Source organism: Melanerpes formicivorus, unplaced genomic scaffold, assembly GCF_026170545.1.
Source record: "Melanerpes formicivorus ecotype bairdi unplaced genomic scaffold, bMelFor1.0.p_v2 SCAF_311, whole genome shotgun sequence".
NCBI classification, from domain to species: Eukaryota; Metazoa; Chordata; class Aves; order Piciformes; family Picidae; genus Melanerpes; species Melanerpes formicivorus.
Window position 1 is genome coordinate 90,315 of NW_027142663.1, and position 18,767 is coordinate 109,081.

Below are 18,767 nucleotides of genomic sequence, written 5' to 3' on the forward strand. Positions count from 1 at the left end.
TCCAAAGAAAGGTGCTGCCCGAGCTGGGGGGAGGCCGGGCAGCTCATCATCCCTCACGGAATGTTCATTAAAAAGGGATTAAGCGGAGATCTCATCAAACACACCCATCCTGCTGGAAGTAAATGACTTCTAGGCACTGGGAGCGTTGGACAATAGGCACCAACTGATTCGGTTTGCGTGTTTTAGAGGGTGTTATTGAGCTGGGGGGGTGTGAAGCCGGGCCACTTACTCCAGCGATTCTCTCTGCTTCACTCAAACGTTGGTAAAAATGTTGGAGGTTATTTGATGGGGGGGGGGAAATAATAATATATGTGGAGACAGTAAAGAAAAGATACCCTGGGCACGACAAGCGAAAAGAATGCTGCAGAAAAATGAACGAATTCTTAAAGAATGATGATAATAAATGAAAGGTTAAGATTGGAGGCTACTTCCACTCTCAGGTTCCTTTCCCCCAAACATTAGACGAAATTGCATTGTTTACAAAAATTTATTAATACAAAGTTTACACACTTTATATCACAGTTATCAAAGTCCTAGTTAGAGAATATCACGTGTGTAACCACACTTGGTGTAAGCTCTTTTGGTTTTGTTTTGGGGTGTTTTTTTTGTTTGGTTTTCATATATATATATATTCATTTGCACACAAAGTAAGTTCTCCCACTAACGACTGCGTCTCAGATCTGCTCGAGTTTGGGTAAGGCTGCTGGCGTTCCTACAAGAGAACCATACAAAGGATAATAATCTAGGTGATCACTTCAGGATGCTTGCGGCTAGCCACGGAACTCAGAAAGCGAAGGCCGGGGAGGGAGCCCTGTCAGACAGCACGGCCGACACGAACACGCGAGATCTGCCCGGCGCCGAGGAACAGAAGAAGCACGACTAAAACGCAAGCCGATGTGTTGCAGCATCGTAGGGCCACTGAATAGCCATCCGTCAACTCGTGGCGATTGACAAGGTGAAGAGAAGGCACGAAGGCTGCCCACCGCGCCCCGCAGCCCCTGCGCCCCGCACCGCCGGCGAGCCGGCACCGGCGGGGCAGGGCGGGCGGAGCTGCCGGGCTGCCGGGCAGGCGATGCCAGCGGTGCGGTCATCCGGGGCTGGGTGCCGGCAGCGCCTGCCCGCCCCGCCGGGCTCTACCCACCGCTCCCGGCCCGCCACGGCGGCGGCTCCCGGCCGGGACAAGAGGTTTGTGCCCGCCACTGCTCTCTGGTGCGAGGAGCGGCTGCTGCCGGCGTCTTGAACGCGGGACTGGATTTGTGTCTTTGGAATGACTCCTTTAAGGGGTGTGTGGTGCGCTGGAAGGAAGCCGGTACCTACGGGTCCTCCTTCGCCCCCGGAGCGGGCGGGGGGGGATGGGGCCGGCCCCAGGCGGAAGGTAAGATAGGAGTCCGTACAGAGAGAGATGAGGTGAAAATGGTTTATCTCGTTAGAAACCGCACCACAGGTGAACACTACACATTCTTGTATGACAAAAGTTTGTTTTATGAAATAAATTTTACTAAGCAATAAGCCAGAATGTAGAAAAATACATTTTACCTCCAAACTCAATAAACAAGGAACAAAAACGTTCGTAGTAGTGCATAATTCTTTAGTGGTAGCTACAACAGGGGTTCCTAAACTCGTACAATAAGAGCTTGCATAAAACAGAACAAAGGAGTGAGAGAGCGTTCACAATCTTTTGGAATTATTTTTTTGGGGGGATTTATATTTGGGGGGTGGGGTGGGGGTCCCCCCCCAAAAGAACGTAACACAAAAAGGCGATTAGGGTGGGTTAAAACAGAGTTTGGAAAAGTGCGAAGAGAGGATGAGAGACGGGAGGGTTTACAAGGAGAAAAAAAAAAAGGGGGGGGGGGGGGGGGAGGGAGGGGAGGAAGAATAAGGAGAAAAGGAAAAAAAAAACCAGAAGAAAAGAAAGAAAATAAGAACGAGCAAACAAACAAATCAAAGAGAAGAGCAACTCCGACCGGAAAATGCAAAGGCGAACCCTGCTCATTACACATGATGAGAAGCGTGGACAGCACTGGAGAGTAACACACTGTACTTTGCATCCAGGTCCAGTACCGAGCTGCCCGGGGCAGTTGGGTAGCGGATCGGAGGTGGGATCCCCTCGTCTTGCCTCGACCCTGCGGTACGGGCTCCGGTACCGGATCCGGCCCCGGGGCACGCCGAAGGCCGCCCCCCACTCACTTCCCAAACGGGTCCTGTCTCCGCTTGCGCTTTGTTCTGCGGCTCTGCCTAGCCAGCCCGGAGAGCAGCGCTCGGGGCTTGGTCCTCACTGTCCTGGCTGCTGGATCGGGATTTAAGAGTTGGGGAGGGGGGTGGCTTTTTTTTACCTGTCATGGTTCGATTGGGTTTTGTTTGTTTCTTTCTTTTTTTCTTGGGTTTTGGTTCTATTTTGGTTGGTTTGGTTTAGGGGGTTTCTATTTTTTTGTTTAACTATTTCTCCCTCCGCTAGACAACAGAGATGCGCGATTTGGATCGAGCTGTTGTTTGCACAGGAGAATTATCCTCTGTGCTCATTGTTTGAGGAGACACTAATACGGCTACAATTGGGATCAAAGGAAGCGGGGGGCTGGGAGAAGGGGAATTAAAATATAAAGAAAAAAAATCGAAATCTAGAGGAAAGGGGACGCTGCCCCTTCACAGAGGCTGGTGGTGAAGGAGCCTGCCTGAAGACTCCCCGGGGGAAGAATCTGCTTCACCAAATCTCCTCAACCATTTTTTTTCTTCCTCGTAATCCCCTGGGAGCAGGGCATCCCTCTCTATGTACAGTAGCAAATGGTGAAAATCAACGTCTTCGACCCTGTCGCGGATAAAAATACTGTCCTCTTAATTTCCGTTACAAAAATAGGAGTTAATATCCAAAGCAATGATTGTCCTTTTTTTTCTTTTTCCTACTTATTTTATATAAAAACATAAACAGCTCAGGCGAATTCTCCTTCTTGTGCAGGCTCTCTATGAAGAACTGTTCTCGGCTATCCGTAGCAGTATTTATATATATATATTTATAGATTATATATAACTTAAGGATTGGTCCACAAAGTAGATCTGTGCGTTTTCTCTAGTGCTTTTGTACAAAAAGAAAAACAATATTATTATCAAAATATCCATTTAATGGCTTTACTTCATACATAAATACATGTTTAGGTAACACAAGAGCAGTGATTGTTCAGTCAGTTTGGAAATGACTTGGGTCTGTTTAGATTTTTTTTGTTGTTGGGTCTCTCTCTCCTCTCTCTCTCTCTCTCTCTCTCTCTCTCTCAGGACTTTGTACACACAGGAGTGGCTGGTTACTCATCGCTACAAATACGCTACTCGGCGTCCTTTGTTTTTAACCCTTTGTTTATACCTTTTCCCCAGGACGGCTGCTAAGTACTTCTTGACAGCCATTTGTTTCCGGTAGCGGCTGTAGCTGTCCGTGAAGATGCCGTCTATGTGCCGCTTGGTCAGCGGCTCCGCCTCGTCCCCGGGGCCGCCGCTGCCACCACTGCAAGCACCCAGAAGCACAGCAGCGTCAGGCGGGGCTGCTCCGAGCATCCCCGCGCCCTCCCGCGCCCCGCCGAGCCCTTCCGAGCCCCACCGAGCAGCCCGCTCCGAGCCCCGCAGAGCCGCCCCCGGCGCAACACGTTGCGCTGAAGATGCGCTTGGAAGACAAAGGCCGCGCCCAACCGCGCTCCCGGCGCGGGCCGGGAGAGACGAGATCTGTGTCCCCGGCCATGAATTATTCACTGCGGCGGGGAGCGCGGCTCTCCTCGCCTCTTCGTTAACGCGCTGCCTCTTGCCGAAGGGCAGCGGCTGGCACCGGGCTCGCCCCTGCCCCGCCGGCGGCGGCGGGAGGCCCCGGGGAGCCTCTCCCGACGCCCCGCCGTGCGCAGGGCTGTAGCCCCGTGTCTCCCCGGCTTCAGCCGGGCGTTCGGTCATCGCTCCCGGCGGGCTGCAGCCCCCGGCAAAGTGGGCAGGCTGCCTGGCTTTTTCATTTTAAATGGACCGGTGGCAGCACAGGATGGATACGTGTGCATAAATATACATGCACACATGGATATGCATCCATAAATATACATACACGCACAGATCTGCATCTATAAATACACACACAGACACAGGCATATGCACGTATACATAGAGGCACAGATGAATATGCGCATATCACTGTGTGTGTGTGTGTGTGTCTTCCTCAGCGCAGCACCAAGCAAAGCTTCCCGAACCCCCACGCTGATGGCCGGGCTCACGCTACGCCGGGGACGGCTGAGGTTCGGGGGCCCAGATCCTTCCTTTCTTCCCGCAGCCCCATGGCCGGCACAGCAAATTCCCAGCCCCGGCCGGGGACATCTTTGTGCCCCCGGTGCGCGGCCCATTGAGCGCCTCCTCCCCGGCAGCACCAACGCCCCCCTCGGAGAAAAAAAAAAGAGCGAGCGCGGCCCCTTACCCGACCCGCTTGGCCATCAGAGAGTGCAGGTATTTCCTGGCGGAGAGCTGCCCCAGCAGCTTCCTGTAGGCTTTGCTGAAGATGCCGTCGGCGTGCCTGCGCGGAGGGGAAAGCCCGCTGGTGAGCGGCGAGGCCCCGGCTTGCAGCGGGGACCGGCGAGCGGAGGGCGGCATCTCCCCGCGTCCCCCGGGACCCCCTCCGCCCCCACCCACTCTCCTCCCCGCCACTCTCGCTCAGCTCCGCACTGGCCGGGCATTTCGGCTTGGTTCCCGGGCGCGTCGCCAGCCCTCCCGCTCCCGCCCCGCTCCGCTGGAGGTAAGCGGCTTGCCCGTTCCTTCCTCTTTCTCCGCCGGGCCCCGGCACCGGGCGGCGCCGCCGTTTATTTGGGTTCGGGATGTATTGTTGTGTTGGGATCGCTGCTGTTGGTTCGTCGAGCAGCTTTGTTACTATCATTATCATTATTGTTATCACTCCCCCACAATCGCCTCGGCCAGCCCTGTTTTTGCTCCCGGCTCAGAGCCGAGGCCCGAGCCCCCGCGGGCTGCATTCACCTCTTTTCCGGGGGGTAGTACCAGGTGTACATCTCGCCGATCACGGAGGACGGGTTCGCTATACCGAGGGGGTCGTGGTCGTAGGCAAAGTCCTGTAGGGTGTTCCCGTCCTCGTCGTAGACTTCATCTTCCAGCCTGGCAACGAGAGCGGCAAGAGGAGGGCGTCAGCCGGGCTCCGGTGGCCACCCGCCGGCCCAGCCGACCCGGGCGCCCCGTACAGCCTGCCCCATCCCTCCCCTGCGACCGCCCGCTCCCATCCCCTCCCTCCGCCTCCTCTGCGGGGCAGGACGACGGGGGAGGGAACAGACCTGCCGTCAGACGTGTTCCGAGAGAAGCCCCAAACATCCCCCCGCCCCCGGCCCGGCCCGGCCCGGCCCCGGGACCAGCCCCTCTCCGCCACAGCCGGTGCTTCCCGAGCGGAGCCCGCACAGGCTGCCGCACACACGCAGCCACACGCGCCCGCGTGCCAGGGGCTGGGCGGGAGAGGCAGGCTCCCCGGCGCGGACGGGGCGGGGGGCGGTAGCTGCCATCGCCGGTGGGTGCGAGGGGCCGCACCCCGCTCCTCCCCGCAACGCCTGCCGGGCCGGGGGCGGGGGCTTCGTCTGGTGCTAGTTTTCGTTGAGTAGTGCCTCTGCCCGCTGAGGTCTCGGCAGTTTGGGGGGTGTGTGTGTGTCCCCCTCCGCCCCAGCCCACCCCCGCTCTCTGCAGCGCGATGTAGGTCACTGTACGTTACCGGCAGCTATTTCTGTCTGTGCGCCTTAGCGGGGCGATTAATAATAGATGCCGCTAAAGGCTTTCACTGCTAATTCAGGCGCTGGAGCGAAGGGAGACGGCTTGCTGCCGGCTAATGGCCCCGCAGCCCTTCTGCCCGGGGAGGGGAAGGGGGCCGCCCTGCGCCAGCCCCGACAGGCCCCTTTTTTGTGCGAGGACATCTCCGAGTCAACCCCTCCCCCCCAGATAAAAAGGATACCCTCCCCGGACTGCCCTGCGCGCCTGGCATCGCCCTTCACTCACTCCCCCACACACGGCCCGGTCTTCCACAGGGCACCCCGGAACAGAGTCAAGCGCCCTTGGCGCAGGACGACAGCACCGAACCTCAAAGCTCTTCTCAAGCCACGCAACACCGGTCTCCCGAGCAAGCTACAAAAAGGGGGCTGTCCTGGTCCGGGCACCCTGTGCCCCTCGTCTCGGCTCAGTATAGGACACCGTGGCCGCTGGCGGCCCTCCAGTCCTGCCCGAAAGACAGTGGGGTCCAAACGCCCTCGGCTTCCGAGTGTAAAGGACCAGCACAGGCATCGCCCTGCGCTGCAGCTCCGCACAACTGCTCCCAACAGGCGCAGGAAACCAAACGGCTTTGTGACAGTTGTTTTGCCCCTTGAGAAGGGGGGCTGCACACCTAGAGCCGGAGAGGCCGGGGTTGAACACTCGCCAGTTCCCGTGCCGCCGCACACACCGTGACAGCCCTCGCACATTGCAGCCCATGGCACCCGGACCCCCGCCCCTCTTTCCCCGGTCCGGACAGCCGATGCTCGCCGTTCATCCTGGGCGACTGGGGCCAGGTGGGGCGCTGCTGCTGGGCCCCCTCGAGATGTGGCCGGTACGCAGCAGGACAGATCCCCTCCACCTCCCCGGGGACAAGAGGCTGCAGGGTCACCCCTCCGGGATCCCGGAGAGCTGTCCTAGGGGAAGCCAGCGCTGCAGCCCGGGCGGCGACAGCGGGGACCTCTTCGCCCTGTGACCCTACCGGCGGCTCCTACCCCGGGTCGGAGGGAGTGGGCACACAGCCTAAGTGCCGGGGGGGTTCTTCGGGTGGCTGCGCCCCACATCTCCTTCCGCTGTCGTCTCTAGCAGGAGTGCCCTACCTTCAGCAAAGCCTGGGGGCAGAGGGAGCCTGAAGGGGTCCCGGCGCGACAACCGGGCGGGGGGCGGACCTACCTGAGCGGCGGGTACTGAAGTCCGGCCGCCGGCGAACAGTAGACACTGCAGTGCATTATTATGCCATAGACCAGGAGTGCCAGGAGCGCTTTGCTACACATTGCCACTCTGTGCGGAAGGGAAAGGAAAAACGCTGTAAAAAAAAAAAAAAAAAAAAAAAAAAAAAAAAGGGAAAAGAAAAAAAAAAGCCACAAAAAAAACCCAACCCACCACCAAAACCAAAAACACACCAACACGAACGGGAAAAAGCACACCCCACGCCCCGCCAAGCCACGGGCCGAGCCTGCAGCTCGGCCTCGAGGGGCAAGCGCCCTGGGCAGCCAGGGGATGCCGGCGTGAAGAGGAGCGGAGCGGTGCCCGTTGCAGAGCGCTGCCGCCGCCCGCTCCGTCGGTGCCCGCCCGCCTGCCCGCCCTCCCCGGCAGCGCTGCAGGAAGGCCCGGCGAGCCGCCTCGTGTGCTTACCATTAAACTCTAAACACCCGGCACTATGAGCGTTCGTTTGCGAATAGAAAAGGGCAGGGCTTGCGGGGGGGGGGGGGGGTTGGAAATAATAATTAAAAAAAAAAAAAACAAACACAGGAAAACCCCCAAAAAGACCCAAAACGAGGCGGGGGGAATCGAGCTTTCTCCCAAGTTGCAGCGGAGAGGAGTTAAAACCCTCGTGGCATCGTCTGTCTGATGGGCGAAGGAGGTGAAGAAGACGCAAAAGCAGCAGTTTTAGTTGTTTGCTGGTTTTAGGGAAATCCGCTCCCAAAAACAAAAGAGGAAACAGAGAGGGTTACGAAAAAAACGGGAGGAAAATAAAGTTCTCAGGTAGCAGCACAGATCTGGAGTGGAGTCTGCAAGGGAAGGGAGAAAGGGATGGAAAGAGATGCCGCCGGAGAAGGGGTGGCGGGGGAAGGGGAAGAGGGCGACGGGCGCGGAGGCGGAGAGCCGCGGGCTGGCTGCGTGCGATGTTGTCTTCCCCAGATTTCTCCCCTCACTGAGTGCCTTCAGCTTTCTCCTCTTCCTGCTCGGTGGCTCCAAACTTGACCAGCCTTCCGCAGCCCTCCGTCTGATACGCAATTAGCAACAAAACCTTTGCAAACAACCCGCTTCAGCGAGAGCCCTCTTCGTAAACATTTGCCTGCTCGTCACCTCAGAGGACGGGCGATCTTGTTTGTTGCCCCCGTGCTGGTGTCCGGATTTTTATTCATGAATCAAATGTCCTTTTTTTTTTTTTTTTTGTCTTTTTTCTCCCTTTTATTTTTTTCCCTCCCCCCCCCCCCCCCCCCCCAAGTCACGTAATAATCGGGTATCAGAAAAGACGTCACCGCCTCAATTCCTCAAGGAACACAGTTCTGTGTCGTCCTCAAAGATGAGCTTATCAGGAGTCATAGAGCTTCTCATAAACACCAACTCACACCTCCCCCTCCCCCCCCTCCCCTCCTCCTCCAAGAAATTAGGGGGGGGGGAATCGAATCGACAACCAAGCAGCCACAGGCAGGAACCCCCCAACAACCTACCCCCCACTAACTCGCCACGGATGCTCGCCACGGGCCAGTTTCGCCTGCCGTGGGAAGGGACCTAGAGGTGTAGGAAGGCGGTTTGGGGTGATCTTGGGGGGTGGGGGGGGAAGTGTGTCCCAAGACCAGCAGGGCTTCCCCGAAGTTTTGCTCCGTTTTCCTCCGCGAGACCAGGTCACCCCCACGCCGGACACCGGGGCCGCCGCCGGCCGCGGGGCCCCACGAAACCGCGCGGAGCTGGGCGCGCAGGTGGAGCAGTCCCAGCGCGGAACCCCACTTCCACCGAGATTTGGGCAGAAAGGGGATCTGGTTTTTCTCCTGACACCTCTTTCCAATCTCCCCCCCAATTTTCTTTCTTCCTTTTTTTTCTTTTGGTTGTTGGTTTGGTTTTTTTTTTTTAGGTGTTTCTTTGGTTTTGTTTTTTTTTTTTTGTTTCTTTGTTTGTTTGTTGGTGGTTTGTTTTTTTTTTTTGGGGGGGGGGGTGTGCTGGTGGTTGTTTTACGGGATTGCATTTATTTCATGACGCAAAATCCCCCCCGGGGAAACCAGCAGCGCCATAACCGCTCCTCCGCCTGTGCCGCAGCCGCGGGGTCCGACGCACGGCCGCCACGGCCCGGGGGGTGGCGAGAGCGGCTTTTTTCCACCTCCCTCCCCCAAGCTCTCACTCCCTCTTGGCCCGACCCTCTCTCCCTTCCCTGCCTTGTATGGAGACAGATGTGCGGCTCGCAGCGTCTGGCAGAGCAGGAGGGGAGAGGACCTCCAGGAGGAGAGGGGAAATAAATTAAAAACAAGAAGAAGAAAGAAAGAAAAAGAAAAAAGTTGATTTGTCGGAGGGATTGGGAGGGAAATCCTTTCTCCGGGGACCTCCCCGCCGCTGGGATTTTTTCCCGCAAGGGACGTGGCGAGCGCCGGGCGCGGACGACCGGCGGGCTCCCAGCCGGGGCCATCGCCTCCGCCCTCCCCTCCCGAAAAGCTGTGGCTGAACACCGGTCTCTCATTTCCAAGAACTACAGGCAGTGATAAAGGGCTACAGGGGCCACGACTGCCCGTTGTGGTTATTTGGGATCATAAGCAGAGAGTTCAGGCAGCAGCGGTAAGGTGGATCTGCTGCCGCCCGCTCGGGTGGGCCGGCTGCGACACGGCGAGATGAGCTAACCGAGGGTAAATCGATTTCTTCGAACCGACAGCGACAAAACACGTCACGCAATTATATTCCGATTATAGCCGGTTAAAGTTTCAATATTTTCCGGAGATAAAGGAAATTTGAGGTGAATGAACGATTCCCGCAGCAAGGGTCACCGACGCTGCGCCGCGGGGCCAGGACCCGGGACGCGGCGGGACGCGGTCCCAGCTGCCATCCCGTACGCGGTGCGGAGGAGCGGGCAGGACCCCCAGGAGGAGAAGGGCTCGGCGGGGAGGCTGCCGGAGCCGCTGGGGAAGGGCCCGGCCCGCCCCGCCCCGCCGCGGGACTCCCCCGCCGCTGCCGCCGCCGGTCCGTGAGTGCAGGGCGACACCGTGTGGGCAGCGGCGCCCTCGCCGCCTCGTGTCCGCCGTCGGCGGGGCTGAGCGCGCCGGGAGAGGCGGGCCCGGGGGTGTCGGGTCCGGGAGCGACCCGCTGCCAGCTGCGGGAAGGGCTGTCCCCTGCCAGCACCGGGCTCGGGGGGACCTGTCGGGGGCTGTAACGTTTGAGAGGCTTTGGAGGCTGCTGGGTTTGGGGGGGGCTTTGAGATTGGTTTGGTTCAGGGAAGCTTTGAGGGATGTCAGGTGCGGGGGGCTGTCGGGTTTGTGGGGGCGAGGGATTGTTTGCTGGTAACTGACCCTGTGGTAGGAGGGGTAAATATAGAGTTTTCTGGAGGCAAGAGCAGCAGGAATTGTGTGGATGACTTCGTTTTGCAGGCTTGAACAACATGCTCAGCTGAAAGAATGGGGAAGAAATGCTCCTTCTTTCCAAGGAGGCTGGAATCGTGGGCAATGCATTCTAATGCTGTTTGCACTCTAAGAAAAGGTACTTTCAGCCACTTTTTATTTCTGCTGTCTCATTTCCTGTCCTCCCACCCCACTCCTTACAGAAAGCATCACAATGCCTGAAGTGACTGGCATCAGAAGAGACACGGCCTCCCAACAAACAGACCTGATCCTCCTGACCCCAGGATGCAGCTGATGCCGCCCCGGTGGTACTGCACACACAGGAGTGATGCCAGGACGGCTCACAACACCCCAGAGCATCCAGGCTCTTATTTAGGGAGAGTGAGTAACCCGGACATGATTCATGAAAACCCAAGTCTTGTGGCACCTCAGGCGACTCCACAGCTGTGGAGGTGCAGCATGGAGAGGCTGGTGCCATGACTTCAGTGTAGGGTGAGTAAGCAAAGGCTTAAATGCAGGTAAAACACTCTCACATGCAGGCTGAGTGGGATCTGAGTTCATAATGCTCCCCTCTAAGGCAAACTTCTGAGACAGCACTTGGAAGAAAGCCATGTTTTTCACTGGCAGAACTACAGGATCATAGAATCAACCAGGTTGGAAAAGACCTCAGAGATCATCCAGTCCAAGCTGTCACCCAACACCTCCTGACTAACTAAAGCATGGCTCCAAGTGCCACATCCAATCCCCTCCTGAACACCTCCAGGGATGGGGACTCCACCACCTCCCTGGGCAGCATATCCCAAGGGCCAATCTCTCTTGCTGGGAAGAACTTTCTCCTCCCCTCCAGCCTAAACCTCCCCTGGCACAGCTTGAGACTGTGTCCTCTTGTTCTGCTGCTGGGGGCCTGGGAGAAGAGCCCAACCCCCACCTGGCTCCAACCTCCCTGCAGGGAGTTGCAGAGAGCAATGAAGTCTCCCCTGAGCCTCCTCTTCTGCAGGCTAAGCAACCCCAGCTCCCTCAGCCTCTCCTCCCAGGGCTGTGCTCCAGACCCCTCCCCAGCTTTCTTGCCCTTCTCTGGACACCTTCCAGCAGCTCAAACTCTTTCCTAAGCTGAGGAGCCCAGAGCTGGACACAGGACTCAAGGTGTGGCCTGAGCAGTGCTGAGCACAGGGCAGAAGGACTTCCCTGCTCCTGCTGGCCACACTCTTCCTGCTGCAGGCCAGGATGCCCTTGGCCTTCTTGCAGATCATTCCTTGCTGACTTTTATTACCTTAATTATATTTCCAAGCAAGCAGTTAGCATTCTTCAGTGTGTGCTCTCTGAGGAAGAAGCACAAAGCCCAGAATTTCTTTTAAGCTTTTTTACCACAGTATCACCAAGGCTGGAAGAGACCTCAGAGATCATCAAGTCCAACCTGTCACCACAAACCTCCTGACCTGACCATGGCTCCAAGTGCCACATCCAATCCCCTCTTGAACACCTCCAGGGATGGGGACTCCACCACCTCCCTGGGCAGCACATCCCAATGACTCTCTCAGTGAAGAACTTTCTCCTCACCTCCAGCCTAAACTTCCCCTGGTGCAGCTTGAGACTGTTTCTCCGTGTGTGTCCTTTTCTGAAGTGAGAAGGCAGCAGAGTATTTCCCAGGGCAGCAGTGTGGTAGCACCAGGGGTGCAGCCATCCTGCTCTTGGCCCTGCTTGGAGCTCGTGGGGAGAGACAAGGTCAGTGGGATTTCCCACACAGGAGCTCAGTGTTCAGTCCCAGGTGGCTGGCCTCCTCCTCCTCCTTTCCAGTAAACGAAGCCAGATGGCTGTGACAACACAGAGGAAAAGGAAGAGTCATTCCCAGCCAAGCACAAAGGCAAGAAGAGCACTTTGCAGATGAAGGAAAGGTCAGGCAGTGGACTGGGTTCCACAGGGAGATACCACCACGCAGTGCATGGGACAGATCATTTCCCTGGCTGACCAGCAGACACATTCATGACAAGGCAAAGAAAAACCCAACAAAACACTGGCAAAAGAATTCTCCTTTTGAAGGTTTAATATTTCAAAGGCCTGCTCCACACTCACGCCAGCAACCTACAAGACATCACTAAAGGCACTGCTGCTCTGCAGAGCAGAGGAGAAGCTTTTAGCACTGGCAGCAGGTCAAGCTCTATTCCCCCTCCTGTTTCCATTGGGTTTGGTGTTCAGGGGAGGGTAAACCCTTTAGCAGATTGAACATACAAAGCTTCACAGGATGCAGCCAAGCTATGATAATGACAAGTGAGGGCCACAGTGCTTTTGTATTCCAGGTTGCTTTAGGTGCAGCTGTAAGCCAGCATGAAGAGCAGGCACTGGCTTTGTACCCAGGTATCATAGCACAGCATAGCATAGCATAGCATAGAATAAACCAGGTTGGAAGAGACCTTCAAGATCATCGCCTCCAACCTATCATCCAACACCACCTAAACAGCTAACCCATGGCACCAAGCACCCCATCAAGTCTCCTCCTGAACACCTCCAGGGATGGGGACTCCACCACCTCCCCGGGCAGCCCATTCCAATGGGCAATCACTCTCTCTGTGTTGAACTTCTTCCTAATCTCCAGCCTAAACCTCCCCTGGCACAGCCTGAGAGTGTGTCCTCTTGTTCTGCTGCTGCTTGCCTGGGAGAAGAGACCATCATCTCCCTGTCTACAACCTCCCTTCAGGGAGTTGCAGAGAGCAAGAAGGTCTCCCCTGAGCCTCCTCTTCTCCAGGCTAAGCAACCCCAGCTCCCTCAGCCTCTCCTCACAGGGCTGTGCTCCAGACCCCTCCCCAGCTTTCTTGCCCTTCTCTGGACACCTTCCAGCAGCTCAACCTCTTTCCTAAGCTGAGGAGCCCAGAGCTGGACACAGGACTCAAGGTGTGGCCTGAGCAGTGCTGAGCACAGGGCAGAAGGACTTCCCTGCTCCTGCTGGCCACACTCTTCCTGCTGCAGGCCAGGATGTCCTTGGCCTTCTTGGCCCCCTGGGCACACTGCTGGCTCCTGTTCAGCTGCTCTCCACCACTACCCCCAGGTCCCTCTCTACCTGGCTGCTCTCAGTCACTCTGACCCCAGCCTGTAGCGCTGCCTGGGGTTGTTGTGGCCAAAGTGCAGCACCTGGCACTTGGACTTGTTGAATGCTATCCTGTGCAGCCTGGCAAGGTCCCTCTGCAGAGCTCTCCTATCCTCCAACAGATCAACTCCTGCTCCCAGCTTGCTGTCAGCTGCACATTTCCTGCTGGTGGACTCAACCCCTTCTCCAGATCATCAATGGGATGGGGCCCAGCACTGCTCCCTGGGGCACAGCACTGGTGCCTGGCTGCCAGCTGGCTGTGGCACCATTCACCACCACTCTCTGGGCTCTGCTTCCAGCCAGTTCCTATGTGGCAGAATTTTGGGTACACCCTTAGAATCACAGAATGATATTCAGGTTGGAAAAGCCCCTCAGGATCACCAAGTCCAACCAGTAACCCTCCTCTACTGGAGTCACCCCTAACCCATATCCCCAGGCACCACATCCAAACACACGCAGGGTTGGTGACTCTACCACCTCCCTGGGCAGCGCATTCCAACGCCTGGCCACTCTTGCTGGGGAAAAAATGTTTCCTACTGTCCAGTCTAAACCTACCCAGTCACAGCTGGAGGCCATTCCCTCCTGTCCTGTCACTGAGGAGAGGCCAGCACCAACCTCTCTGCAGTGTCCTTTGAGGCAGAAGCAGCAGTGGGACCTTGTGCCTTTGTCCAGAAACTCAAAGCCCTCTGTAGTTCTGAGGCATGGCTAATGGCAGAGCTGCAGTTATTCATAGTTTAGATTTACCAGAAATAGTTGGAACAAATTAATAATGAATTAGAACATTTCTTACCGTGGCAGGAGCGAGGGGGAATAAATAGAATCATCCATATTTTCCTATTACAAAGCAGTGTGCAGCCTATTACCAACCACTCATTTGGCGCTGCCCGTGCGGGAACACCGTGGCGGGGTCCCTGGCTCCTGACAGCGCGGCTCGATCCGGCTCGCTGGGGGCAAGGCTGTGTAGAAGCAGGCCAGGGTGGGCAGGTGAGGACCCTCCCAACGGGGGTGGATCCCAGCTCAATAATTCCAATTAACCACGCTGAGGGCAGCAGAGGCAGGTCACGCGGAGCCCGGCAAGCGTCGATCGGAAGCGCAGGTCGTGAGGAGAGGAGAGCAAAGTCTGCCTCGGTAAGGGAAAGAGAAGAGGCATTTCGCTCAGCCTGCCTCACAGAGCTGCAGCCACAGAGTCACAGAGACAACCAAGTTGGAAAAGACCTCCAAGATCATCCAGTCCTAACTAATCAACCAGGTCGTGGCACCGGTCTGTGCCGGCCACAGCCGTGATTGCCCCAGGCAGGCGTGGAAGCTCCTCACGTAGCTTAGCTCCCTGCTCTGTGCACATCCAGGTGAGCTCGTCCTGCATCCCTTCAGGGGCAGGGTGGGCCTCTGCTCGGCCAGGCAGAAACAAAGGTGTCAGCTCCAGGGCTGGGTGTGCTGACCTCTGTGCCAGGAGCTGACTGCACAGCAGGCCTTGGGGCCAGCAGCCAGACCCTGGGGCCAGGAGCAGGCATTTTGCCTTTTAGATCCAGAATTGGGGCTTTTAGCTGCCAGCACAGCTAGACCTGCAGAAAGCACCAGGACATTGGCACAGCAGCTGTCCCCAGCTAGGCTGAGAGCTGGATCCCTCTGCCAGAAGCCAACACAGACTGCCCCTGGTATGGCTATGTGATGCCAGAGCCTGTTTGCCTTAGCACCCAACTGCCCCTGCTCTGGCTGTGTGAGGCCAGGGGCTGTTTATCCTAGCACTCAACTGCCCCTGCTCTGGCTGTGTGATGCCAGGGGCTGTTTGTCCTAGCACCCAACTGCCCCTGCTCTGGCTGTGTGAGGCCAGGGGCTGTTTATCCTAGCACTCAACTGCCCCTGCTCTGGCTGTCTGAGGCCAGGGGCTGTTTGTCCTAGCACTCAACTGCCCCTGCTCTGGCTGTGTGATGCCAGAGGCTGTTTGTCCTAGCACCCAGCTGCCCCTGCTCTGGCTGTCTGAGGCCAGGGGCTGTTTGTCCTAGCACTCAACTGCCCCTGCTCTGGCTGTCTGAGGCCAGGGGCTGTTTGCCTTAGCACTCAACTGCCCCTGCTCTGGCTGTGTGATGCCAGGGGCTGTTTGCCTTAGCACTCAACTGCCCCTGCTCTGGCTGTGTGATGCCAGGGGCTGTTTATCCTAGCACTCAACTGCCCCTGCTCTGGCTGTCTGAGGCCAGGGGCTGTTTGTCCTAGCACTCAACTGCCCCTGCTCTGGCTGTGTGATGCCAGAGGCTGTTTGTCCTAGCACTCAACTGCCCCTGCTCTGGCTGTGTGAGGCCAGGGGCTGTTTGTCCTAGCACTCAACTGCCCCTGCTCTGGCTGTGTGAGGCCAGGGGCTGTTTGTCCTAGCACCCAACTGCCCCTGCTCTGGCTGTGTGAGGCCAGGGCCTGTTTTAGCACCCAGCTGCCCTTAGCTGCCAGTTTCTGGGCATGTTTAAGGGCCCAAGCCTGTCATTCTAAGGCAGCACCACTGGCTTTCAATTTCCTTATTTTTTAATCCATTTAAGGTCACCACAGGACTTGAGGCCACTTAGCCTGGAGGCTTATGGGTGATTCTTAGCTTTTGTATTTAAAGATAGCACAAAGAATTTCTTGTCTGTGGCCTTATGGCTTGATCCATCTCTATCCCCTAATAAAATGCAGTCCTGTAGCAGCTGAGGCAATTAATCACTTAAAGAGAATTGGATTACAATCTCCATTACTTGGAAGAAAAAAATCTTTGAAGTCATTCTTGCTGCCTTTCTGGAGGATCCTAAGCTTCTGAAGCCCTCCTTTGCCCTGCTTCACTGCAAAGGTCAGCCTGGATGTTCGTAATGGCCTCTGCTAATGTCAGCCATCAGTCTCTGACCCTTCTAATGCCACACAGGAAACAGCCTCATGGATTTCAGACAGAACTGCTCTGGATTGATTGAAGCTTCTCCTTCCCAGTGAAGGCTGTCTGCAGAACCTCCCATCTGATGTCACAACTCCAGGGACGTGCTGTTGAAGCCATTATGCCAATCCCACTGCCCTGGGTCCTTCTGAGTTTCATAGGGGCTTACAGAGCTGGCTCAACACACCCAGGCATTGCCAGGCCACTGCTACAGTTTGAAGGGGGAACTTTAGCCTAGGTCCTGAGAGCAAAGACTGAAGGTGAAATAAATTACCATGGGATGCCAAAGGAAAATAGACATAGAAGCATAGAATGATGGTGACTCCACCTCCTCCCCAGGCAGCCCATTCCAATGGCCAATCACTCTCTCTGTGTAGAACTTCTTCCTAACCTCCAGCCTAAACCTCCCCTGGCACAGCCTGAGATTGTGTCCTCTTGTTCTGGTGCTGGGTGCCTGGGAGAAGAGGCCAACATCCACCTGTCTACAACCTCCCTTCAGGTAGTTGTAGAGAGCAAGAAGGTCACCCCTGAGTCTCCTCTTCTCCAGGCTAAGCAACCCCAGCTCCCTCAGCCTCTCCTCACAGGGCTGTGCTCCAGACCCCTCACTGATTTCGTTGTCCTTCTCTGGACTCGTTCCAGCAAGTCAACCTCCTTCCTAAACTGAGGGGCCCAGAACTGGACACAGGACTTGAGGTGTGGCCTGAGCAGTGCAGTGTACAGGGGCAGAATGACCTCCCTGCTCCTGCTGGCCACACTCTTCCTGATGCAGGCCAGGATGCCCTTGGCCTTCTTGGCCCCCTGGGCACACTGCTGGCTCATGTTCAGCCTACCATCGACCAGTACCCCCAGGTTCCTCTCTGCCTGGCTGCTCTCAGTCACTCTGCCCCCAGCCTGTAGCTCTGCATGGGGTTGTTGTGGCCAATGTGCAGAACCTGGCACTTGGATGTGTTCAATCTCCTGCCCTTGGTCTCTGCCCATCTGCCCAGCCTGTCGAGGTCTCTCTGCAAAGCCTCTCTACCCTCCAGCAGATCAACTCCTGCCCCCAGCTTGGTGTCATCAGCAAATTTACTGATGATGGACTCAATGCCCTCATCCAGATCATCAATAAAGATGTTAAAGAGCACAGGGCCCAACATTGATCCTTGGGGCACACCACTAGTGACTGGCTGCCAGCTGGATGTGGCACCATTCACCACCACTCTCTGGGCTCAGCCTCCAGGCTGTTCCTAACCCATCGCAGTGTGCTCCCATCTAAGCCATGGGCTGACAGCTTGGCCAGGAGTTTGCTATGGGGGATGGTGTTGAAGGCCTTGCTGAGGTCCAGGTAGGCCACATCCACAGGCCTCCCCACATCCACCAGGCAGTCACCTGATCATAGAAGGAGATCAGGTTTGTCAGGTAGGACCTGCCTTCCTAAATCCATGCTGGCTAGGCCTGATCCCTTGGCCATCCTGCAAGTGCTGAGTGATTGCACCCAAGATGACCTGTTCATTGGAGGTGTTCACTGAGGTCAGGCTGACAGGCCTATAATTCCCTGGCTCATCCAACCAGCCTTTCTTGTGGATGGGCACAACGTTGGCAGCTTCCAGTCCTCTGGGACCTCTCCAGTGAGCCAGGACTGCTGGAAAATGATGGATAGTGGCTTGGCCAGCTCATCTGACAGCTCTCTCAGCACCCTAGGATGGATCCCATCTGGTCCCATGGACTTGTGGGGATCCAAGCTGCTGAGGAGAGTTCCAACCATCTGCTCATGGAACGCAGGGAAACTGTGCAGCTCCCTGACTATGTATGGATCTACAAGTATTGTTTAGGTTTGATTCTTGATCAAATAGGCAAATATTTAATGCATAAATTATATTTCTGGTTTAAATAGAAGATTCAGCTCCTCTATGACCGCTGCCTGGGGGTCTTTTGGCTTACGAGATACGGAATTATAGCATCAACCACTCTGCCAATTGAGATAAGGGAGTTTAAGGTTCCAGTAGGTGAAAGAGTGATGGCTGGGATCCAAAGGTGATTTATTTGGTGAGTGTAATCCTGGTATCGGTGATAATTAAAGTGTGCCTGTTAGTAGCTCTGTGCCTGGAGAAAAAGGTATCTAAGGTCTGTTTCGTTATTAAGCATAGATCAAAGAGAAGGAAGCATAGCTCTGGCTCTACCCCGGAGACTTCTAGTGATGAGGAGAGTGAAGAATCTGTATCAGATGCTCACAGCCACATCCAGCCTGGCTGCAAACACCTCCAGGCAGGAGGCTTCCACCACCTCCCTGGGCAGCCTGTGCCAGGCTCTCACCACCCTCATGGGAAACAACTTCTTCCTCACAGCCAATCTCAATCTCCCTACTTCTAGTTCTGCTCCACCCCCCCCCAGTCCTATCCCTCCCTGACACCCTCAAAAGTCCCTCCCCAGCTTTCTTGCAGCCCCCTTCAGATACTGGAAGGCCACAATTAGGTCTCCTCAGAGCCTTCTCTTCTCTGGACTGATCAACCCCAACTCTCTTAGCCTGTTCCCACAG

The 18,767-nt window shown here is 56.2% G+C and overlaps 1 protein-coding gene across 1 annotated transcript; it reads right to left on the reverse strand.

Annotated features, from left to right (window-relative positions):
* Window positions 1–523: 523 nt before the first annotated feature.
* On the reverse strand, window positions 524–8,122 carry ADCYAP1 (adenylate cyclase activating polypeptide 1). Its single transcript, XM_068170288.1, has 5 exons — window positions 7,375–8,122; window positions 6,913–7,020; window positions 4,978–5,112; window positions 4,427–4,522; window positions 524–3,487 (listed from the first exon to the last, which is right to left on the reverse strand). Exons 2-5 carry the CDS (start codon window positions 7,011–7,013, stop codon window positions 3,301–3,303), a joined length of 519 nt encoding a protein of 172 aa, XP_068026389.1. The 5' UTR covers window positions 7,014–7,020; window positions 7,375–8,122; the 3' UTR covers window positions 524–3,300.
* Window positions 8,123–18,767: the final 10,645 nt, after the last annotated feature.